A 24287-nucleotide genomic window follows, 5' to 3' on the forward strand; every position below is an offset into this window, starting at 1 on the left:
GGGGGGGGGGGGGGAGAGAGAGAGAGAGAGAGAGAGACCGACCTACCTTGCTGTCTGGGTAGAACTATAAAAGTCATTAAAGAAACTGACCCAAATCAAGAGGGCCCAGCAAGACAAAGACTCCCCAACAACTGAGGAACCATCACCTAACACCAGGAAACCCCTGCAGGAGCGACATGTGAACAGAGCTGGAGAACAAGGTGCCAGGGGACTGGAATAAGTGCTGCCCTTTTGGAGCTCTAAGCTTTGCCCTGAGGGGAGGGAAACGAGTGGAGTCCATCACAGCTTGGCTGGCTCATCATGGCATTGGCTCGGCCAGGATGGACTATAGCTTAACTTCTGCCTCACTTTGCTGACCCAAGAATTTTCAGATTCAGTAGTCAGATGACTACCAGATGATTACCTTGTTTTGAAAAGGCTGCCTGTGTCACTATGAATACTCACAGAAAGCATTGCGCCCTGAAGGGTTACAGTACAAGCCTCCAGTAGGAGTTGCGATTGGCTGGATTCACTGCAAGGAGGCGGGGGGGGGGGGGGGGGGGAGGCAGATTTGCAGTGCCAAAAGCCTGGTCTCAGTCCTGGAAGCCACAGGCTTGCCCCTGTGGAACTGTGTGGATCCTTGGGGCCTGTCACATTAAAGGGGTCACTCCCAGGAAACTGGTAACAGGCTCGCATAGATCAGACGCTGTGACTCCATGACAAAAGACAGTGGACTTTTCTTCTAGTAAGTGGTGTTGAGAATCAGCACTATGGGCAATTCTGCTTTACATGTTTATTGCTCTTTTGGGGTATTTTTTGGGGGGGAGGGGAGGGAGTACAGATTGTTTATTGCATAGCCTCAGAACAAGCCCGTGGCGTAGCCACTAGACACGCTCAGTGCAGCGAGCCCAGCCAGGCACCGCAGGGCTGGGGGAAGAGCAGCCGCTCATGCCAGCCCCCCACGCCAGCCCCCAAACCTCAGCTTCATTTCAGTAAAAAGAACCAAGGACAAATGCTACTGCAAAGAAACAGCGTTAAAACAGCGCCAGATCCACAGGCAGCAGCCGCGCCAGGGCCTCGCTCACCTCTAGGCACAAGCAGAGTCTAGCTCACCCCAAATCATGAGATGGTTTAGAAAGAATCATGCATTTAAATCTAATACATTTTGGGTTCTTTTTACCAATCTTCTGGTTGGAGCCTTTACGATTCAAATTGTGAAGCTTTTCTCTGTCACTAGGAGGGCTACAATGGGATGGGGGACCCTGGTCTTGGAGGACACCCATAGCCTGGTGGGCTTGACAGCAGCAGGTATTCTTCTTCTGAAGCCTGCTGGCCTTGGTGTGGAATGCTCCCCCTCCTACAAGAACATGGTGGTTCGGTCCCCGGCAGTCTGGACAATGCCACTTTGCCTGCTGACAACCTGTGTTCAGGGGTAGAAGCCCCTTAACACTCCAATGGAGCTGCAGAAGATGGCCCTAGGTGAACAGCTGGCCAGGCCAGCTGTGGGCTGCAGCACTAGGCAGAAGGGCCAATTGCTCTGTGAAGTTACTGGCAGTTTGTCAGGGAAGTAGGCAGCCAGAGACTTTTAGCAGTACACAAGAGAGGCCTTCCTTCCAGAAAAGAGGCAGGATCCCATATGCCACGTGGGGGAAAGAGGACAGCAAAGAAAAACTCTCTCTCAAAAATAATAGAGATGTTGGACTCAAAAGGACCTCGATAGGTCATCTACTCCAGTCCCCTGCATTGAAGCAGGACTAAGCATCATCTGGACCATCCCTGATAGGTGTAACCCATATCTGTTCTTAAAAACCTCCAATGATGGAGATTCCACAATGTCCCTAGGTAATTTGTTCGAGTGCTTAACTACCCTGAAAATTAGGAAGTTTTTCCTAATGTCTATAAAGTAAATCTCCCCTATTGCAATTGATAGCCATGGAAAGGCCTGAAGAAGCTGGAGGTAGCCGAGCTGAGGATATGTGCCTCAAACAGCCTCTTAAAACACTGGGGGTGTGTGTGAAGATACTTGTTTTTCACTGACACAAAAGCCAAGCTGTTTGATCAGACAGAAGCAGCCATGCATGTACCAGGAAGACCATGCAAATGTCCCTTAACTACATGGACCCATCTTCGACCAGCCCACTAAATCCAGACCAAATTATGCACCAAAGACATTCTACTCTGAAGCAAGAAAGAGCAAGCACCATCCTTTGTCAAGTCGCAATGGGTGACAGTGCAAAAATCAAGGAAAGTTACATGATATTTTCCGAATACATGCTATTCCTCCCACCACCACTCCCACTCCCCAAATGCTACTCACTTACCAACCCCGCTCCACAAAAATATTTCCTTAAGGAGCTCCAAGTTCTAACGAGAACTCACTAATGTCATACCTGGTGCAGAACAAGACCACCCTTTTGGAAAACTTAAACTTGAAAATCCCCAAAGCAGCTGCTAGGAGGTGGCATTGAGAAGATGCTTCTGCCTTTTGAAGGATTTTGCTGTTATTTTAAAAACCTCACTCATAAACCCTCCCCTACCTACTACCTTACCCAAGAAGGGAGGCTACACCAGCATAATCCCACCCCAGAATTAGAGTGTCAGGTAGCTCAAGCCAAGGACTCTGGCTGGGCTAAAAACAGTTTTACAAAACCCCAGAGGAAACATTTCTGCTATATTTTAGTGGAAAGTGTGTTTGGATTTGACCATCATAGATTAAGGCCTGAAGGGACCATTCTGACCACCGAGTCTGACCTCCTGCCTAACACAGGCCAGAGAACTTCACCCAGTCATCCCTGCATCCAGCCCAGAGGTTCTGTTTGAGATCTTTTAGAAAGACATCCAGTCTTGATTTAAAGACTTAAAATTCAAGGTCCAATAATTTGCTCTTCTACCTCCAAGGCTTCTCTAGCATTTGAACTCAGAATCTCTGGTACTGTCCGTAACAGCATAACTCTAGGCCAGCCATTCCTGTCAGGTGGGCCTGCTCCTGTCCCATATAAGCCAATATTTTGGTCTTGATTTCAGTGATCAGGCCAGCATCTGCAGCACCAACACAGACTAGTCCACGGGTTCTCGCAACAACCCAGAACGCGGTCACCAACTCTCACTGGTGGACACACTGACACTTTTTTCCTAAAATACTTTAGGAAAAGCAATTAAATATGCACAGATATACATTACAGTGATTTGGATGTGTATTTGTAGGGTTTTTTGGCAGACTCAACAACAAAAACAATGCTGCCTCCCCCTTTGGCTCCTGCATCCAAGGCTTAGTGGGTCCTGGGGCTTGCTGTGAAAAGTGATATTTGTATATTTGTTACTATCACAGCACACTTAGTATCACTTTTCATAGCCTCCCAGGTAGCTAAGTGGTATTAACAAACATACAAGTATTATTTTTCACAGATACCTAGTAAGTATGCTGTGAAAAGTGATATTTGCATGTTTGTTAATATCATTTTTTTCAGCAAGCCCCAGAACCCATTAAACCCTGGATGGGGGTGGGGCAAAGGGGGAGGCAGCAGGGACCAGAGTTGATGGTGGGATGGATGTGGGGCCGGGGGAGGCAGTGGGGGCCCAAGGCAATGGGGGGGGGGGGGGGCGGAATGGATGCGAGGCCAGTAAGGCAGCAGGGTCCTCGGGGGGGGAAGGATACAGGGCTGTGGGAGGCAGCGAGCGCCATGGGCGATGGGAGTGGGTGATGAGCCCCACTGTTGTGTGGCCACAGCCAGGACCTGGTGTCTTCTGCCATGCAGCCCCCGGCCAGAACCCAGAGCTGGAGACAGAAACTGCATGGCTGGAGCCAGGGATTGAAGCCTTCTGCCCCGCAGCCAGAGGTGTGGGTCAGTGCCCAGAGTTAGTGCCTGCTGTTGCATGGCCAGAGCCCGGAGCTGGAGCCCAAGAGTGCATGGCTGGAGTCAGGAGTCAGCGCCCACCGCTGCGGCCGGGGCCAGCTCCCACCACTGTGTAGCTGGAGACTGGAAATAGAGCTGTGCGTCAGCACCTGCTGCCGTGCAGCTGGGGCAGGGGGATCAGCACCAGGGGCTAGGGCTGCGTGGCTGGAGCCCAGGCCAGCGCCCACCACTGCATGGCCAGAACTGGGGGTGAGAGGCCGACAGAAGCTCCGCGCCTGCTGTCACACAGCTGGAACCAGGGGCCGGAGGCTGAACCCCGCAGCTGGAGGCCAGGGCTGCATGGCCAGGGCTGGGGCAGGGGTCAGTACCCGCTGCCCTGCGGTTGGAGCCCGAGGCCGAATAGCCCGGCTCCTGAAGTTCCACCACTGGAGCCTGCTGCCCAAACCCCTTCCCCCGCCCACCCCCCCAAGGTGGGTCAAGAACGCACCTCACTTCTGCAGCATTGTGCCCCACCTCTCTCCAGAGGCGGTGCAGGGCAGCACATCCAGGAGCAACAAAGAGGGAGGGGGAGGGGCCAATGTTCTGCCCCGGCCATTACCGCCCAGGAGGCTGTTGTGGCCGCACGAAAAGCCCCTGGTGGCCACATTTGAGAAATGTTGGGCTAGTCTATTTTCATTGTCCAAAAGCAAACAGAATGAATAATGGTAATAAAGGAGATTGATGTGCCTTGTATCTTACTAACCATGGGATTGCTGGGCACAAGGGGAGCAAATACAACCTTGAACTGTGGTTTTTAACCCTATGGTTCCACATGGAGGTGCTGATTCCACCAGTAAGAGAAGCATGGCAATCACGGAGCTCATTTCCACGTGTTGAGGCAGTTACATTTCACATACACACGCATTCAATGTGAGGAAAACTGACAACTCACAGGGAAAGTTGAGATTTTCTGGTAATAATTCAATTAGCAACACTGGGGATCAAGAGAGACAATCCCCTCACCCCAAGCAAATCACTTCCATCTTTCTCCTCTTGTCCTCAGAGGTTAGATTTGGTCCCACTTCCCTTACTGCCCAAACTCCTTCAACCCCACTGCACACACGCTCCTACAACTAAAAAAGCTTTGTTGTAGCGATGATGGAGCCAAGTTTCTCCAGTCAATGGCCTCAGAAGTCAAGAGCTGAGTGAGGTAAAGTTCAGAGCCTACTAGGGAAAGCAAGGACCGACTGACAGACACACACACACACCCTACCCCTTCAGGAGAGAAGGATCCTGCTCAGCATGTTTGGTTCTTCCTGTTTCCCTGGAACAGCTATAGGGATGGCAGGGAAGATAGGTTCAACTACTCACTTCCTTCAGGTTCCAGTGCCAGCGATCAAGCTGAGGCAGGGAAGACCCATATGACCCTGTACTATGCTGACTTCAGTTTGGGCTGCTTTAAGGGTTTATGATGGTGCACAGAAGAAACTCCCCATTCAAAACCCACAAAGCCACATGCATTGTCCTCCTTAAGACTATCCTCTGCTGTGATGCCTACAAGACATAAGAATGGTTAAGAGGCTTCCGTGCTGGGGCAGCTGCTTATTTCACTGTTACATCGCGGTACTGTATCCTCCTGCTGTGTCTTGTTTTAGACCGTAAGCTCTTTGGGACAAGGACTGTCTTGCTATGGATTTGCACAGAGCCTAGCACAATGAGGCCGAAGCCTCCAGGCATGCTACTGCAATGCTCTGTAACTGAGCAGGCAACTTAAAGCCCCACAGAGGGTAATGCCACTTTATAAGATACATCAACTCCTCAGACGACACTGAGTCCACATTGCTACCTGGCCCAACATTTCCATCTTCTTTCAACAATGGGAAAAACACTGGACAGGAGGGAAACAGAGGGAGAGCGAGGAGTGAGACCCTCCCAGAACAGGGATGGAACAAGAGACAGGGTGTCTCCCATCCGCTCCCCACACCCCACAGGAGTCTCCTATCCTCCCCCACCTGTGGATTTCTCATCCCCTCCCCTGCCAACCACACAGGGGGCTGGTCCAGCAGTGAAATCTAGGACTAGCGGCCTAAACAGTCTACCCTGAGTTGCTTAAATATTGTAGAAGAAACAAATGCAAAGTCCTCTGAGAAATAATGGAGTTAACTTGGTTGAACAGTGCACAGACTCAAACACAAGTCCTTCGCGGACTCTCTAACACAGAATCTGGTTTGCACAGTTACCTTGTAACATTTAACGTGAGGAGTGAGAGCTCACATCTGGAGCAGACCCTCCCCATACCTTGGCTTCATACTCAGAGATACAGCCTCGCCATTCTGCATTCCCACCTGACCTGCTCTTCTGGACAGAACCTGGCGCTACCTAGTCTTAGCGAAGGCTGCACTTTCCCTGGTTCATGTTTCACCTTGGAACTCTGTGTTGTCTAGGCCCCTGATGGCCTCCACCGCATCCTCAGCCCGCTCCATGTGCACAAAGGCATAGTCCTTCACTATGTCGCACTCGATTACCGGGCCATACTCTTCAAACTTGGCCCGCAGCTCCAGGTTCGTGCAGGTGGTGCTGATGTTGCCCACATGCAGCTTGGTGGACGCCTTGCTCTTGTTCTTGCTGGCTTCCACGTTGATGCAGACACCATGCAGCTTGTGGTGATGCAGGTTACGGATGGCATCTTCGGCCGCTGTCTTGTCTTCAATGTGCACAAAGCCATAGTTTTTGATAATGTCACATTCCAGCACCTTCCCATACTGCTCAAAGAGCGACCGGATCTCTTGCTCCGTTGCCTCCCGGGGCAGATTCCCAATGAAGAGTTTCACCATCTCAGCAGAGCCTGTGGGTGGAATAGTTGAAGATGAGGCACTAGCACAAGGAACAGTTTGACTTAGTAGTTGCCAGTGTCCCTTGCCAAAAGACATCAGCTGGGGGTAAGGCAACACAGTGTGGAAAGACTTGTTTTTAAAGGCAACATTATATTTGTGTAACAGAAACCTCCTGCTTTCAAATATCAGCTCTCGAGTTATATTATCAGACTTAAGAGGCCCACTTTTTATTCAGCTAGTTGCTCTTTAATTGTAACTCAAGATAAAGTAATCTGCAATCATCGAGTAGTTATTCCCAGCACTCCTGTGTTCTTTCCAGCCCTGCTCTGGGAGGGGGTAAGGTCTAGTAGGTCGAGGGTCCAGTCAAAAAGGGGAGGGGGCTGGGCGCCAGGCCTCCTGAATTCTAGCCCAGCTATGGGAGGGGGTGGGGTATAGTGGTTAAAATAGATGAAAGGGGCCTGGGAGCCAGGACTCCGAGGTTCTTTCCCAGCGCTAGGGAGAGGTGGAATCTAGTAGGTCGGGGGGGAGGGGCTGGGCGCCAGGACTCCTGGGTTCTATCCCTGCCCAGTCCCATTTGCGAGGGGGAAAGCGGGGGACTGAGGCCCGGCTCTCTCACCACCAACAGCACCTCTTCCTCAGGCCGCGGTCTTGTCTCGATGACGATAACAAAATGGCGGAGCCTCCTACCCCCTCCGCCCGGCCATTGACCTCGTCTGGCCCCGCCCCATTCTTCCAACGCCACGCTCGTATTGGCTGCTGATCGCCATCAACGAGCCGTTATTGGACAAGTAGGCGTTTACGTCACAACAATGAGTTGCGTGGACGACCGGCCTTCTGTACCGCGGGCTTCCCAGCCAATGACGTTCCGATAGGGGCGGGTTCCGGTCACATGAGGGGACTGCAGCCAATTAGGGCTGGCGGGGAAAGGGCGGAGTCTCTTCGCGCCGTGCTCGCTCCGGCGTCTGGGCCGCCGGAGCTGCCGCGAGACTGTGGGAAGAATTTGATTGCCGACGGGGGACAGCGGCTTCGTGCTGCCCGCGCGCGGGTCCCTCTCCCTGCTCGGCCCCTGCCCCCTTCCCGGGCGTCTCCTGCCCCCCTTTTCTGGGGGTGGGGGAGGTGCCTGCTGGCGGCATCAGTACCCCATAGGCGGTGGGTAGATGGGGCTCTCCCGACACGCCTCGCTCGCACCTCCCACCCCTGCTGGGGGTAGGGCTCCTGCCTGAGGGGCTCCCTGACCCCCGGGCTGCGCTGCCAACCCTTCTCCCGCCCTGCGGGCATGGGGGTGGGTCTCCTCGTCTCTCTCCCTTAACTACGCTAGGGGTTGGGGGCCTCGGGGCCCGGTAGGCGTGGGGTGGCTCCTGTCTGCTCTGCCCCGGGGCCGCGCTAGGTGTGGGAAAGATGTCCGAGGCAGTGCTGCTGTTGCGGCGGGTGCGGGAGCGCAGCAGTGAGGGGGCCACGGGGGCCCGGAGGAAGCGGAGCAGGCGGCGCCGTTTCTACCCTGAGCACCGGGTGTATCGGGCCCGCAGCTCCTTCCTGGACCTCAGCGAGGAACAGGTGCTGCGGCGCTATCGTCTGGACAAGGCAGCTATTGCGGGGCTCTGCAGCGAGCTGGGCTCTGACCTGGAGAGCCTGACAGGTCGCAGTCACGCCTTGCCGGTGGCCGTCAAGGTGACCTCGGCCCTCACCTTCCTGGCTTCGGGCTCCTTCCAGACAGCCACACGGGACACTACAGGCATCAGCCAGTCAGCCATGTCCAACTGCCTGGCCCAATTCCTGGAGGCACTGCAGCGCCGGGCTGCCCGCTACATTACCTTCCCGGTCCCAGGCTCCACGGCAGGGCATGCTGAGGGCCGCTTCCCTGGGGTGCTGGGCCTGCTAGGCAGCATGCATGTAGCACTGCGGGCCCCCTCAGAAAACGAGCTTGCCTACCGCAATGTCCGCAACTACCACTCCATGAACATGCAGGTGGTGTGTGATTCCCACGGCACCATCATCAACGTAGTGGCCAAGTACCCTGGCTCTTGCCCCAACGCCGCCGTGCTGGAGAACTCTGCCCTGGCTCGGCTGCTTGATGGAGCCCGGCTTGACGGGCTGTGGCTGCTGGGTGAGTCAGGACAGACAATGATGCTCTGGGGGGTGGGCAACCAGAGAGGCCTCTCCATGATGGAGCAGCCCCCTGACCTAGTTCACCAAACGTAGTGATCCCTCACGCCCGGCACCTGGTGGGATGATCTGTATCTCCGCATGACTGACAATAGGTAAGAAGGATGGCCCAGGGAATAGGGTGCTGAGTTCAGTTCACCACTCTGCCACTTACCTGCTGTGTGACCTTCAGCAAGTCACTTAATCCCACCCTGTGCCTGTAAAAGGAACTTCTCTGCCTCATGGGGGTATGAGGGTAAAATGGTGAGTTGTGTGGACACTCCACTGGCAAGGTTCATCTAGAAAAATAAGAACTGTAACTATTCCCAGTGTGAATAAGGAGCAGACTTAGACCCTGGTAAGTACTTAGCACGCAGGTACCTTTCAGTCTATGAACAGTCCATTGACTGCAGTGGGACTAGTTATGTGTTTAAGGGTATGCGAAGATGAAGATCTAAACTATGTGTAGTCTTTAACAGCGCATTATGGGGCTGGGGGGCAGGGAGTGCTTTTGTTTAATTTCCCCCAAAGAAGGGTGGAAGCTCAGCTTCCAAAGGCCTGAGGGAGTCTGCTCACATATTTTTTTCTATCCTCCTTCTGTGTCTGCAGGAGACCGAAGTTACCCGCTGAAAACATGGCTCATGACTCCAATTTTATTCCCATGTAGTCCGGGAGAGGAGAAGTACAATGCCATGCACCAGGAGGCCCTTTCAGTGCTCAAGCAGACATGCACCCTCTTGAAAATGCGTTTCCGCTGCCTGGATAAATCAAGTGGCTCCTTGCAGTACACCCCCCAGAAAGTCTGCCAGATCTTCCTGGCCTGCTGTATACTGCACAACATTGCCCTGAGCCGCAGGATGCCCTTAGACCTGGCAGAGGGGGAGGAGCTGGTGGAGGGGTCGGATACTGACCCGGAGCTCCCAGTGCAAACCCCCTTTGTTCAGATCTCCAGTGAGGCCCGGGCAGTGAGAGCTCGGATTGTGCAGCGATTCAGAGAGAGCCTGACCTAGAGCAGCATCCTTGTGTTGCACCAGCTGCTTCTGAAACAGCTCTTGGTGGGGAAAAGGACCAGCATGCTAAGTTTTTCCCCTCAGCATCTGATACAAGCCCCGCACTTCACCCTCTCTATAAGCAGCTGCAACATATCTTATCCTGGAGCTAGTGGCATTCCCAACACTGACCTGTCCTAGGAAGAGCTGCCAGCAATTCCAGCTTCTGACACTGGATTTCACTGTGGGGATTGCATTTTGTTTAAAAACCTCTAATTTTTTCCATAGGGTAGTGACTGTGAGGATGGTTCTATGGGCCTGGAAGAAGCTACCACCTTCGTGCCCCAGAGCTGTTACTGGGTTGTGGACTGGCTGTTCCTGAAGCCAAACTGTACATCACTCACACATGTTGTTGCTCTTTTAGTCTAGCTGTGGGTGAGATAAAATACTTAGCTGCTCACAGATTGCTGCTTGGCTGAAACTGGCAGCGTGGAGTGAACTGAACCGCTCCAACGAAAGGAAGGTAATGAATGGAAGTGGCCTTTATTGAGAGGCAGTGTTTCCTCCTGTCCTGAGCAAAGCTGGGGATTGGAACTCCGCAAATTTTCATCCCTGTTCTATCCCTGAGGTGCTCGGCAGTCTTGGCCAAGTTGCCTCTGTAGATTGGGGTTCTAGTAGTAGTGACTTCTCCAGACAGGGATGTAGTGAGGACAAGTTAGTCCATGTTCTGAAAACGTCCAAGTTCCAGCTTGGAAAAGTGCATGCCTGCAGCCTGCTACACTCTAAGTTAAGGACCCCCTTCTCGATGTCACAGACAATCCTGCTCCTGCCTTGTCATGTTTGCGGGCCCTGGCTAATGCCTTCATTTCCAAGGTAGGGTGCTGTATGCTGGCAGGAGGAAGGGGTTCTGGCTCTTAGATGGCAGAGGCCTAACAACACCCCCTCTGCTCTGTTGGATGCTCTCTGTGCTCTGGTCCATGAAGCTGGGAATCTAAGGGGGAGTGGTGAGCAGTGGGTTGGGGAGAATGGTCTCTGAGTGGAGGCATGATGGCTCCCTGCTAGGGAGAGGCAAAGGCATAACAACATTGGTCTTCAGCATTCTAAAGGTTAACTGTTCCTCACCCACTTTCCAGTGCTAAAGTACTGATTGCCAAGAGATTGGTGTGCCCATAGGATTGTCCTGACACTGCCCATGCCACTCTAGGGCAGCTTGTGGATCAAGTGGGTGCAGGCAATGGGAGACAGCTAGAGCTGGGAGCGATTAGAGTGACATTGGAGAGCGCAGAAGGCAGTGGAGGACATGTTCATGTTTCTGTGCCCCACTTAAGTAAGCTCTTCTGCTTTATTTCACCCCCAGGGGAGCAGAAGCTAGATGTACTGCCAGGCCCAAATCAGATTATGGCAGCCAGAGTTCTCTCACTCTCAAAACTGGCTAGTTTGTTCTCCAGTTTAGCATGCAAAGCACCTGCTCTCTGTGATCCAGTCCCTGTTGCAGGTGATGCTCCTTGTCGCATGGGGAAGGAAACTATTTTTTTGTGAGGGGGAAAATAAAAGTATTTTCTTAGAGATGTTTGGATTGTTCTTGTTTAAAGGAGTGTCTGGAGGAGAGAGGGGCGAGGCCAGATCCTGCATTCTGTGCCTGGCTCTGACAGTGAGTCACTGCACCTGCTTGCTTAATCTCTGCTTGCCAATTGGTAAAACTGACTATCCTCAGAAGCTGGATGCTCCATCCATGTTGCTATATAAATGCAGACTAACTTTCTTGGTGGAGTTTGCACCCAGGCACACCCCATGTGTCCATCTACACCACTCTATCCTTCCCTTGTGTATATATATTTCCCCTGCCTGTCTCCATGTGGTTACTCTGGAGGAACATAAGAACAGCTACAATATATCAGATGAGTGAATCCCTCTAGCCCAGTATCCTGCGTCTGATAGTGATTAGTACACAAAAGGAGGGCTAAGAAATCCTGCAGTGATGGCATAACCTGTCCTGAGCCATTCTCGCCTGACCTCAGGAGTTAGTGGTTGATAAATGCCCCAATGCAGGATGGTTTGGATCCCTTCTGGAACTCTTGGAGATTCCCTTTGGCCATATGCTGTCCAACCCCTTTATGAATGCTGCTAAGCTGTTTGTCTTGATGTATTGTGGCATTGAGTTCCACAGGCTAGGGTATAGGAATGGCCATTGGCTGGACTGTATGGTGGCCCATGTGTGCACCTGCAGCTGAGCTGAGCACCCAAGCAATTGGATAGCCTGGCCAGCAGCTGGAGCTTGCAGCCTGGTCTGTAAATGTGAGGTGCTCCTATGGCCAGCTGTGAGAAATAGGCAGTCATTAAGTGCTACCCACAGGTTTCTCTGGCTGTGGAGAGGAGACAGCTTTCCCTGCACTGTGGGGATATAGAAGTGGTGTCTCCCTTACTAATGCCATATGAGAAGGGACCCAGGTGCCTCTGACATGAGCGAACACTGCAGCCTATCCCTGTCCTTGTGCAGCCAGGGTCCCATCCAGCTCATTTAGCCAGTAGGAATCTTCTCTAGCAAAGTCAGCTGAGGATGCTGTGTGCTGATTCTCTGCGACAGTGGATGTCTCACTGGGGCAAGGCTGCATGGCCTAGTGGATACAGCAGTGGACTGGGACTTGGGAGAGCTGGTTCTAGTCCCAGTTCAGTCACTGGCCTGCTGGGTGACATTGGGCAAATCACTTCCTCTCTCTGTGCCTGTTTTCCCTTCTGTAAAATGGGGATAATACTGATCTTTGCAAAGTGCACTGAGATCTACAGATGAATAGTATTGTGTAAGAGCTAGGGATTGCTGTCATTAAAGCTGAAGGATGGTCTCTGTTTTAAGTTGGACAAATTCATTTCTGGGGGTGTAATTTTTCAGGCTCAATCTGTCCCTACAGGTGACTTTAATAGTTTGCAGCTGATGTGGTTGTGCCATTTTGAATAGGGTATGGAAGGGTTAATAGATATTTCCCATAATAAAATATTCTTGCTCCCTATGTTGGAAAGGTCCCCTTCAGCTGACACTGGGAAGATGACATTGGGTCTGGGAAGAACCCTCACTGCAGAGCATGTTCTTGGGGCAGAGGACATTGGGTTGGAGTGACTTCCAAGTATTCAAGCAGTCTGGTTTTGGCTGCCTGTGAGGGTTGATCCACACAGGGACACTCTGGACAGCTGAATTAACTAAAGGAGTAAAGTTAAGGGCATTAAGCCCTGTAGATGCTCATATTCAGAAGTGAAGTGGCCTTAGTTTGCTGTAGCTCAATCTTTCTTCAAAGCCCTGCTGAGCTGTGGTATCTGGACTGACTTCCAACTCTTCTTTCTCTAAGGAATTGCCAGTTCCAATCCCCCCAGCACTGAGGAGATGTGGGTACCATTTTTATAGCTGTGTTAGGGGTCCCAGGCCCATTGGGTTAATTGATATGCCCAGTTGAATCATACAGTCCAACTCCTTGTATAACGTAGGCTGAAGAATCCCAACCACCTCATCGCTTGTTCCTGCCATTACACTGACCAAACTCCTCCTGCCCACTCTGGGCCTTTTAGAGAACGCTGGCCCTTCAGAGAACATCAACCCTCTAGAGCTAGGTTTTGCAAAGCCTGACTCTGCTCCCATTACAGTGAGCGCTAAAATCCCACTGATGGCAGTGGGAGCAGAGTTAGGCCAACGCTGAGTGTTTTGCACCCCATCTCTAGGGGGTTTATGGCCCAAAATGACTTGGTTTGTTTTCTCTCCCTGCATCATTCCTTCCTCCTATTTGTCCCCTACTCCAATGAATCCTCTCTCTCCCCCGCATCCCAGTTCCATTCCTTCCCGAATGGTGTTCCAAACTTCCTCACATTTTCCTCCCCACCTTCCCCGATGGAGTGCTCTGTTTCCCCTACCCTCTTCTAGCTGCTGCATTCCACCTTGGGTGCTCCAAACACTGGCATCTGCCAGCCTGAGCCCAGCTTTGCTCCCTGGATTTTCTACAAGGCTAGGCGTGTGAATGATGCTGCTCTAAGCTGTGTACGCTGAGTCCGGAACAGATGCACCAGCCAGTAATGGATCCAGGGAATAATTTACTGCTCTGGTATTGTAATGTATTTATTGCTCTTGTTTGGCATTTCCCTTACCCTCTTCTGATGATTCTCCATCACAGGGTGACTGTACAGAAGATCCTTACTTTGGCCTGGCAAGATCAGAGAACTGTCCCCATTGAGTCATTTGCCCAGCTGATCTGTTTTCCTTTGCATATTACTGGGATGGGGGAGAGAATCCTGCACTGCTGCCTACCGGAGCCAGTGGAGGTAGCTTCCAAAGCCTTGCCTCTCTCCCCGTTTCTTTTGCCAGGGCACCAGCACGGCGTTCCTGCTGCAGCCAGTACAGCATCTCCACTTTGTCCCACTGCATCTTCTCCAAGTATGGGCGGCCCTTGAAAGTCACAGTGTCATGGAATCTCTCCTTGATCTGGTGCAGAATGATGTAGAGGTCCGTGTCGTACTTGGCGATTGCTGCATATAGACGGCCTCTGGTCCTCGACTCCCATGTGCGTGTGGGGAAAGACTCAAGGCTCCTTTCAAAGAAGCGGTTTGGGTCAGAGGCGGCTTGCTCAAACTTCTCCAGCTCTACCAGCAAGAGCTCCCGTTCCTGGATACTCTTTGCAGCTTTCTCCCAGACTTCGAGCATAGCTGGGAGCTGAGTGAAAGACTGGTTGGAGCTGTACTTAATCGCCATATCAAGCCTCTCCCTACCAGGGAAATGAAGAACTGCCCAGAGTCTCTCCAGTCGCTTCTGCAGCAGTCTGAGATCTTCAGGCTTATGGTCCTGGTCCTCAAAAGTCCCAAGCCCACCAAGCATGATGGTGTTTGTGTTCCACATCCCAGGCATGTACTTCTCTCTCTTTGAGCGGACCTCTGCCACTTTCTGTTTTACCTCCCTCTGTGCTTCCTCCAGCTGTTTCTTTTGGGCTTCATCTATGAAAAGTGGCTGCTCCTCCTCATTGTACAAATGAAATATCACATGCAGGTAATCAGACTCCTTGCTGGAGACATATTTCAAGTACTCATCAACATTAAGGGCGGATTTCCACCACTGATACCAAGTGGTTTTTTGTTGATGGGCAATCATGAGGGGCAAACTTGATTGTACTGGTGTAGTCACTTTTTGGGTGCTGAATGGTCCAGCAGGCAGCAGCTTATTCAATTCTGTATTGATCACCTGCTCATTTTTCCTTTTGGTCAGAGTGGAGGAAGCCAGGCTGTTGGATAAATCCACGTTCACAGCTGCAGGCTCTATCAAGGGCCCTTGGTCAAATCTCAGATACTCTGTGGGGATGATTTTTATCAGTTCCTTGTAAATTTCCCGGATCTTTTCGCCAGCTGAAAGGTTTGCATCCAGATAACTCACTGTAGCAGCATCAATCTCTCCCAGAAAATCATTATACAAGGGGGGGTATCTCTGAATAGCCACAGAATCAACAAGTACTCTGTCGGACACTTGTAGGTCAGCTGCCTTTGCTACCATGCCATGGTGTATTTGAAGATTCACCGTGGCAGCTTGAGGGTGAGTGGGTGGTGCAAAAACTACCATATCTCTCAGCTGTTGCTCAGCCATCTCCTCTTCTTGGAGGCATCTAAGTGTCTCCTGAAGCTGCTGGAGTTTGGCTACATTGGCTCTGCGTCGTGTCAGTGCTCCAATGAGGGGAGGCAGCTCTGCGTCCTCACTGTCATCTCTTCTGCAACCACTTCTGAGGAGGGAGCCTTGAATTAGCTTGCGGAGGTCCTCGGCTATGGCCGTGGACTCTTGGAGATTGCCATCTGTTGCTGACTCAGCGTAGTGACTGGGCATTATCGGTGTGAGGGGGCGAGGGGGAAGATGGATCCCAAGTTCATCTGAGAGGAGTTGCCCGGCTCTCATATTGGGCAATGAATGACTTTTCTTGGAAATGGAGCCAGCCTCATGCCTGACCCACTTTGTGTCTTCCCGATCTTCTGAAGCAGGGGTACAGGAGCAGGGGGTTCTCACTGCTAGACATGGCAGGTTGCTAAAGCAGCTGCCAAAAGTCTCTACATTAGGGATCAAGTGATAGACTCTGCTTAAGTCCAGTGGGGGTATCTCCTCAAGTTCTTTGATATCCTTTGCTATTTTCTGCCTGCATGTCTTGATGTGGGGCCTGGTCAGTTTGATAAAGTGAGTGATGGTGAGGCCGAGGCGGCAGCCCACAGTGCTTCTGGCTGAGTGCCGGCCTCTCTTCGGTGGCCATTTTCGCCCTGGCCGAGCTGTCTTGCTGTCAAGAAAAAAGTGGTTCTGTGGGGTCTTCAGCTCTGCAATGAGATGGTGCTGGACAGCAGCCATGTTGAGGAGACTGGAGCAGTCCAGAGAGAGCTGGGCTGCGAAGCGGGTGAGGTTAGCATAGTCAGTGAAGACAGCCATGTCCCGGTGGAGCTCCATCAGGCAGAGATAGTGGAAGAAGAGGTGTTCAGAGACAAGTGTGATGTATGACACCAGATGCTGGTATAGGTCCTTGTTCTGCCAGCTGCTGAGGGCTGGGTTGGGGAGTGACTGACTGGCATCCTCCCAGGCGAATTTTACTTCTGCCAGGATGATCTCCTTGAAGACCTGTCCTGCCTGGCTGGAAATGGGCAACGAATCACTACCCAAAGAAAGGCGCCCTTCAATCAACTGGGTCAGAGCAGCTAGGGAAATGGGGATAGAGAATGCAGGCACTGGAGTCTTTGGGGAGCCAGATGGTAGCGTGTGGCTGGTCTCCGGGGTGCCGGGAGGCTCGGCAGAACTAGTCTCCTGTGTACCATGGAGCTGGCGGCTGGGTGCGGATGGGGCTAGGGTGGGCTGTGAGGCTCCTGGGGGCCCCTTTGAAGGAGGCTGGAAGAGGGAGAGCGGAGCCAGGATGCCCTGGTAGACCTGGTGCAGCGTCTGGGTCACTTCCTCCGTCTCCTCCAAGGCATAGAGATCCCAGGAGGAGCCAGCGCGGGGCCTGGCGCCATCGAACCCGGGCATGGCGGACCCTCCCGCCCAGGGGCCCACTGAGGTCTCTGACCCTCGGCCTCCCAGCAGCCCCTCGTCCCCGGGCGGGGGGCCAGGCCCCGGGGCTCACAACAACCCCCAGCCGCTGCGCGCTAACCCCGGGGCTCAGCGCGGCGCCCGCTCGCCGCTTCCCGGCTCAGAGCCGGGAGGGCGTCTCAGCAAGCAGAGTCTCCATGGTAACAGCGCACCGGAAACAGCTCGTGCCTGCCCTGCGAGTCGCTCCTGGTGGGGCCCGGCGGCCGCTCGGCAGCATCCCAGCTTCCGCCCATCAGGCTGGCGGCCGGAAGTGTCGCTACAGGCGCGTTTCCTGGAAGCGAGGACAGTACGGGCGGACGCAGCCGAGGGACCGAGAGATGGAGGCGACGCCGGGGCCCGGGGAAGCAGGAGGCTCCAGCTGCCGGGTAAGGAGACTCCGCAGCGGGGAAGCTGGGTGGTGCCTCTCGGGGGCAGCGTTCTGTTCCTGGCTCTGCTGCTGATCCTATTGGGCAAGTCCCCTCCCCTCTTGGTGCCTGTATTTGTTTGCACTGCAAAGCTCTTTCGAGCTTCATCAAAGCTGGGCTGGGATTGTCCTACTGCCAGGAGCCCGGGGCACGCCAGACACCATGAGACTCACGATAAGATCTGTCCTCGGAGTTGTCAGCCCTTGTGGGTGGGGGAACATAGCGCCCTGTGTGTGTTTGGGGAGGATAAGGTGAGTCTCGGGAGCCTGGTGGGGGAGGCTCACGTCTGCAGGGCTAAATTCTCTGTGTATGTGCCTGGAGGAGAAAGAAATTGTGTGCCGTGGTGGAGGGAATGAGAGACCGTCTCTTTCTGGAGGACATATACCTCTGGGGCAAAGTCCCCTGTGTAAGGGGTAGCAAGGAGAGGGATGAATGGGGCAGAACACATTGTGGGTGGGTCGATGAACATGGGGGCAAAGTCACCTTATGTATGAGTATGTGGGGCACAATGCAGAATCTCTGCATCGGAGGGATTGAGAAAGGGGAAGCTGCTGGAGATTAGCAATCCAAATTGCCCAATATAGGGAGGATTGTACAGCTGTAGGGTATGAGGTGGTTAGTTTAGCTTCCTCTGGATGGGGGGCAATCCTGGAGAGGACAGGAAACCCCTGTCTGCTGGAGTGAACATACTGGGTCAGACCAAAGGTCTGTCTAGCTCGGTATCCTGTCTTCCGACAGTGGCCAATGCCAGGTGCTTCAGAGGGAATGAACAGAACAGGTCATCATCAAGTGATCATCCCCTGCCGCCCATTCCTAGCTTCTGGCAAACAGAGGCTAGGGACACATCCCTGCCCATCCTGGCTAAGAGCCATTGATGGACCTCTTCTCCATGAACTTACATAGTTCTTTTTTGAACGATGTTCAAAAGAGGTGGTGCAGTTCTGGGCCAGGGGAGGGGTAGGGCTGATGGATGAAGACCCCCACGGTGGGGAGTTGGGTTGGTTTCCATGACAAACTATGTCTCCTAAAATCAACCAGCTGGAGTTCGCCGTGCAGATGAACTGCCAGGAATGCGTGGATGCCGTGCAGGCCTCTCTGCAAGGAGCAACAGGTGAGAGACACTCCAGCCCTCCTATTCCCCATAACAGCTGCTGTGGGCTCCTGCTGTTCTCACGATACTAGGGCTTTTCCTGCAGGGCTCCGGGTACTGGACATTCGGCTAGACTCTCAGAGTGTGCTGGTGGAGACCAGCATGGATGCTGGGAAGGTGAAGGGCCTGCTGGAGAGCACAGGCCGCCGGGCTGTGCTGAAGGGCATGGGGAGCACTGCGCCACGTGAGTATGGAGTCCCTGGGTTATAGCCTGAAAGGAACAGGGGGTAGCATGGGGTAGCAGCTAGGAGTCCCAGTTTATTGCTGTGGGTTCTATTCCTGGCTCTGCTGCTGACGTTGGGCAAATCCCTTCCCCGCTTGGCACCTGTGTGTGTTTGTTTATGCTGTGAGCTCTTCAGAGCAGGGACTGTTTCACACCGTGTGTCTATGCTGCACCTGGAAGGGGGAAGAGCATGTGATGTCTGGTACAGCAGCGGCCCCGATATCAGATAGGTGCCTCTATATGATCTATCTGTGTAAGGTAGTTTTATGACCTTCATCACTGTAGTATTTGGGTGCTTTACAGTCTTTACTGTATCTACCCTCACAGCTTCCCTGGGAGGCAGGGCAGTGCTATTATTGGGAAACTGAGATACAGAAGGGCTAAGGGACTTTCCCAGTGTCACACGGGGACTGGGGCAGAGCAAGGACTTGAACCTGGATCTCTCAAACCAAGGCTAGTGCCCTGGGCCATACCATAATACACAGTTCTATTGTGCTGAGTGGCCAATATCTTCCCCTTCCCTAAACAGCCTGTGCTTCATCTTCTCAGCTCTTCCTCAGGGAGTTCTTGGGCACTGGTGCTGCTCTGCTTGCTATGCTGTCTGGCAGCAGGGGCTCCCCTACATCTTGGTTGGGGAGGGGAATGCAGGCAGCTGTGACTGTCTGTTGTCCACCTGACTTTGCCCTCCTGCTTAGAGAACCTCGGTGCAGCTGTGGCCATGATGTCAGGCCCCAGCCTGGTCCAAGGTGTGGTGAGATTCCTGCAGGTCTCGCCAGAGAAGTGTCTCATTGAAGGGACTATTGATGGCCTGGAGCCAGGGTTGCATGGGCTGCACGTCCATGAATTTGGGGACGTCACGAACTCCTGCGACAGGTAAGAGACCTCTCCCCTGCATGGAGGTGTTGCTGTCCAGTATAGCAGGCTGGGGTTTGCAAAGGTACTTCAGGGAACTGGGTGCCTTCCAGCTTAATGGCATTTAGTGTCAAGATTCTCATTTAACAGATGGGGAAACTGAGGCACTGAGCGACAAAGGGAGGGACCTTCCGAGGCGTAGGGCCTGTAATAGAACCTAGGGTTCCCAACCCAATGCCCTCTCCATTAGGCCCTCCATTTTTCAGCAACTGTGAAGAGTGCAGCAGATGGCACTAGTTCAGTGAGATTGGCCTTTTCTCGGGGAGCGTCTGGGGGAGGCATGTAGACAGACACAGCAAGAGGACACGAGCTGTGAGGGAGGGGGTGAGGTCTGTTTCCCTGTTCAGCTCCTTCCCCTTTGGCCAGTGCACATTCCAACCCTGTGTTGAAATGTAGTGTGGAGCAAGTAGCAGGCCAGATCTCTCTGGAGGCTGTGGTGTGAGGCCTCTGCACTAGGTCACACTAGCTTCCGTTTTTTCCCTAAACAGTTGTGGAGATCATTTCAACCCAAATGGGGAGTGTCACGGGGGCCCGCAGGATGCGCACAGGGTGAGTTCTGGTCATGTTCATCCATTCTGCCCTCACGGTCAGTGCTGGCTCCAGTGCCGTTTGGTGGCGCTAGCGGGCGCGGTGCTGCAGGGAGAGGAGTGAGTGACTCTGGAGGGGGTGCCATCAATGCTCACCCCCATGTGATGGAAGGGGTGGCTGTGCTGCATGGAGCTGGGGGCTCAGTAGGGCAGTCTCCTCTGAATCAGTTCTGGGAGTGACTGGGGGAGAGTGAGTGACTGGATAGGGGGTGCTCTTCTTTGGCAGTCAGTGCTGACCCCAGTGTGGTGCTGAGGGGTTAACACAATAGAGGGCAAGCCAGAAAGAAACAAAGTCAGTCACCTGTCTAGAGACAGCAAAGACTTCAAACTTTGTAGTTCTCCAAGAAAAGGCACCTTTCCCAGTTCTCAGGCTGCCACATTCCTGCCTCTGCTGCTCTTGGAGACCATTGCTCAGAGGTCCCCATTTGCACGCCCACATTAGTTGGCTCTCACTTTGCCACGTGGGGCCAGACACAGCCTGGCTTTGAAACAAACTAAACTGAAATACTTGTCCAAAACAGCCTGATCACAGCCCACAGAGTCGTTATCCACCTCCTTGGAAAATGCCAATTGTTGTTTTCTTTGAAATTTTGAAAAACAAACATTTTCCCCCAAAATCTTTCCATGAAAACGTAAAAAATTTTGGTTTTCAAAAACCGTTTTTGGTTAAACATCAGGTTTTGGGGTCATTTCTTTGTCAAAATTCCAGAAATTTTCAACCCAGATATTGGTTTTCATTGAAAAGCTGGGTTTTTTCCAGCCACAAAAGAATTTGAGCGAAGAAAATTCGCTCTGCTCTTGCTGTGTTTGTGGTTCAAGTCAAAGTTCCCAGTGTCTGACTGTGTGGGTGGATGCTCTGTTCCAGCATCTCGGAGACCTTGGCAACGTGCTGGCTGGCAGTGATGGAAGAGCAGACTTCCGAATGGAGGACAGCCAGCTAAAGGTGAGGTCCCCTGATCTACACAAGGGATCACTGGGGAGACACCAGTGGGAGCTGTGTCAGACTGGGGCATGTTGAGGGATCCTATTGTTCCTTTCAGAAAGGCATCACTACAGTGGATCAGAACAGCAAGCTCATCCAGCTGTTCCACAGCTGCTTCAGGGGAAGGGGCTTTCAACCCTCCATTAGGCTTTGATGGGATAATCTCACCCTGAGGAATATTCCTCCTGACTCCATTTGCTAGGGGTAGACTCCTGCTATGAAGCAGGAGGGATAACTCCCTTCCTTGGCTCCAGGTTCTCTAATATTATAACTCTGGACACTTTACCAAGCACTTTTGGTCTTTGGGATATCATAGGAATGAGGCACTACCTGAGTAGCTCAGACCCCAGGGTCATGTTGCTCAGGATCTCTTCCTCCACAGGGCCCAGCACCAGGTGCTTCCGAGGAAGGTCTGCCTCCAGTACCAGGTGTGGGATATTCTGTCCCCAAGCACTAGTCTCTTAATAGTTAAACTAGTCAGAACCCTGAAGCAGTAGGTGTAATATCCCAGGTGGGAAGGAGGGAGCAAAAAGAGCATGTAGCAGCTTGGGGCTGCCTCTGTTTTCCGTTCCTCTAGTCAAAACCTTCTGTCGGCTGCTCTCCTGTGAACGGCAGAAGTGGGAGTCTTGTCTTCCCTCCAAACTCACCCCCCCTCCAGCTGATGGGCCACCCACATGGTGCAGTGGGACAGGGAGCCGAGCTCCTGGGGAGGAGGCAGAGGCTGAAATGGCAGCAGGAGAAGGGAAGCTAGGGCGCAGGGGTGGGGCATTGTTCTCTTAGAGCTCCTTTAGAGCTGATTGCACTTTCCCTGGCTCCAGGGAACAAACCCCTCTCCAAGCTGTGCCTGGATGCACTGGCTCTCATCATGCAGAAGTCCCTTCCCAGGACTGTACTGGCCTCTGCCAGGGAAACTGGGGATCCACACGTACAACAGGGTGGCCAAAGGCTGTGATCCTTCCTAGGTCTGGGACATCATCGGCCGCTCTCTGGTGGTGGATTCTGGTGAGGACGACCTTGGCCATGGGAGTCACCCACTCTCTGAAGTCTGTGGGAACTCTGGTGAGAGGTGAGGAGCTAGGGGGAAGAAGCAGGGGCCAGGGAAGTAGCTCAAGGCAGCATCTTGCTGGCACAAATACTTGGGGGTCAAGCTGACTGTCAGACCGGTCAACAGTGTGGAGGGGTGGGATCAACTGTGAGCATGGGAGGAAGGATGGCTTGGCCTAAGGGAGCTATAGGAAGTTGAGGGGGGTCAGTCTCTCCCCCTTGCTCAAGGGGCATGAGGCAAGAGTGGTCAAAGGAGGGGTTAACTCCTCTTTATTGTCTTGGTACAGCTTGCCTCTTGCACTGTAAGGAGTAAGATGTGTCTGGCCTTGCAGACTTCTGACTGGGCAAATGGCCAGGCCATGGGGCTGCCCATTCAGTCTGCAGTGGCTGGAGCCCCTGGCAGCACAGCGTCGGCTAATCCTCCCTCCCTCCCTCCCTCCCTTCCAGGCTGGCCTGTGGGATCATTGCCCGATCTGCCGGGCTGTTCGAGAACCCCAAGCAAATCTGCACCTGCGATGGCGTGACGCTGTGGGAGGAGCGGGAGAAGCCAGTGGCAGGGCCAGGCAGGAGGGTGCTTGGCCAGCCTGCCCCTCACCTGTAGGATTACGGCCTTCCTTTCTCCACGTTGTGCCTACTTGTTGTTGCTCTATGCCAGGGCTCAGTGTGGTTCTAGCATCAAATAGGTGGCGCTTTGGGCCTGCGGTATGGGAGCTCTGACGTGACCTTTAGGTGGGGACTGGACTTCTCCACAGCATCTCCCTCTCATACCACAGTCTTGTTCTTCTATTGTCAACCTCTGAGCAGCTTTGTGTCCTGACCCTTCCCCAGCTGGGTGCTGCTAAACTCACTGCAGATGGTGTCTCATTTTATAGGGGAGCTGTAAATAGGCTCTGAAGTTTTTTGCTGTTTTGGGATTTGTAAAGGCAGTGAAAAAAGCATCTTAATTTTTTCCCCCTTGCTTATTTGTTCCTTTTTAAACAGCAGGGATATCAAGGGTGGTTTTGCTGCGGGTACTAGAAATGGGGAGGCAGGGAGCTTGGGAGTTCTCGTGATCACTTTTGCACTAAGTAGATTGGTTGGGGGTTGAATCTTTAATAATAAAATATTAATAATCATTAGTTTATATCTAGCACTCTGAACCAGCATACCACCAAGCACTTTACAAAGGAGTTTAGTATCATCTGCATTTTACATATGAGGAAACTGAGGCACGGGGGGAAGTGATTTGCCCAAGGTCACCTAGCAGGCCAGTGGCAGAGCTGGGTTTAGAACTGAGGTTTCCCAAACCAGTGCTCTTTCTACTAAGCCATGTAAACAGATAGGACATTGTCCATAGAAAGAAAAGGAGTACTTGTGGCACCTTAGAGACTAACCAATTTATTTGAGCATAAGCTTTTGTGAGCTACAGCTCACTTCATCAGATGCATGCTGTAGCTCACGAAAGCTTATGCTCAAATAAATTGGTTAGTCTCTAAGGTGCCACAAGTACTCCTTTTCTTTTTGCAAATACAGACTAACACAGCTGCTACTCTGAAAATTGTCCATAGAGATCATTAGTGACTGGAGTTACATGAGTATCTACAGGAAACCTGCAAAGGTTTCTTTGAGCTCAGGATCAAAGTCCCATGCTGCTCTGCCCAGACTGTTTTGGGAAATCTGTCAGTGCCCTGGATTGCATGCATTGCAGAAGAAGAGAAGGTACTGAGCTACCTAGACCGGACAAATGTTTCTAGATGGCTCCAGCCTGATCATAGGCAGCCACAGAGGAGGGCCTGGGTTAGGTTGCAGCCTGTTTTCAATTTAAAATCAATTGTGGAGGCTGAGATGACTTTAAGTATCTTTCATGTGCACTGAATCTGCCATTAAATATTATTTTCCTACGCTTGCCCTGCTGTCTTGCTGCCCAAGGTGATCAGCTTGAATTGTGGTGGTGCCCAGTCCTTTGTCAGGCACCTACTGTGCAAGATGCTGTATAAATGCAGAGGCACAACCCCTCTGGGATAGGTTCCGCGGGTGGGCGGCAGTTGCCCTGGAGGAGGGGGATTTGGGAAAGGGGGATCCCTAAGCCTCCAGCAGGAGAGTGGGGAGGGGGCTGGGGATGGAGTAGGAGTAGTTCCCGTGGCAGAAAAACAACAT

The 24287-nt window shown here is 52.6% G+C and overlaps 4 protein-coding genes across 8 annotated transcripts in view; 2 read left to right on the plus strand and 2 right to left on the minus strand.

Annotated features, from left to right (window-relative positions):
• LOC102939685 (RNA-binding protein 4B) overlaps window positions 1-7407 on the minus strand; it is a 25442-nt gene extending 18035 nt beyond the window's left edge. For 3 of the 5 annotated variants that reach the window (XR_005226042.2, XM_037903429.2, XM_037903427.2), the window contains exons 1-2: window positions 7263-7407; window positions 6235-6657 (exon numbers count right to left, since the gene is read on the minus strand). Coding sequence is in view for 4 of the 5 variants with exons in the window: in XM_037903429.2 (XP_037759357.1) it covers window positions 6235-6646 (412 nt within the window). In the remaining variant the exon portion in view is untranslated. The remainder of the gene's footprint in view (window positions 1-6234; window positions 6658-7262) is intronic. The other 2 variants (XM_043550978.1, XM_037903428.2) reach the window with 2 other exon arrangements.
• Window positions 7228-11343, plus strand: LOC102939895 (putative nuclease HARBI1). Its single transcript, XM_007070418.4, has 2 exons — window positions 7228-8750; window positions 9398-11343. Exons 1-2 carry the CDS (start codon window positions 8045-8047, stop codon window positions 9796-9798), a joined length of 1107 nt encoding a protein of 368 aa, XP_007070480.1. The 5' UTR covers window positions 7228-8044; the 3' UTR covers window positions 9799-11343.
• A 2501-nt stretch (window positions 11344-13844) lies between these two features.
• Window positions 13845-16786, minus strand: CCDC87 (coiled-coil domain containing 87). The gene has a single exon (XM_007070419.4). It carries the CDS (start codon window positions 16784-16786, stop codon window positions 14024-14026), a length of 2763 nt encoding a protein of 920 aa, XP_007070481.3. The 3' UTR covers window positions 13845-14023.
• Window positions 16787-16986: 200 nt separating this feature from the next.
• CCS (copper chaperone for superoxide dismutase) lies at window positions 16987-24031 on the plus strand. Its single transcript, XM_007070368.4, has 8 exons — window positions 16987-17214; window positions 18292-18364; window positions 18450-18587; window positions 19322-19499; window positions 20027-20087; window positions 20991-21068; window positions 22070-22173; window positions 22599-24031. Exons 1-8 carry the CDS (start codon window positions 16987-16989, stop codon window positions 22750-22752), a joined length of 1014 nt encoding a protein of 337 aa, XP_007070430.3. The 3' UTR covers window positions 22753-24031.
• Window positions 24032-24287: the final 256 nt, after the last annotated feature.

Source organism: Chelonia mydas, chromosome 7 (assembly GCF_015237465.2).
Source record: "Chelonia mydas isolate rCheMyd1 chromosome 7, rCheMyd1.pri.v2, whole genome shotgun sequence".
Taxonomy (NCBI): domain Eukaryota; kingdom Metazoa; phylum Chordata; order Testudines; family Cheloniidae; genus Chelonia; species Chelonia mydas.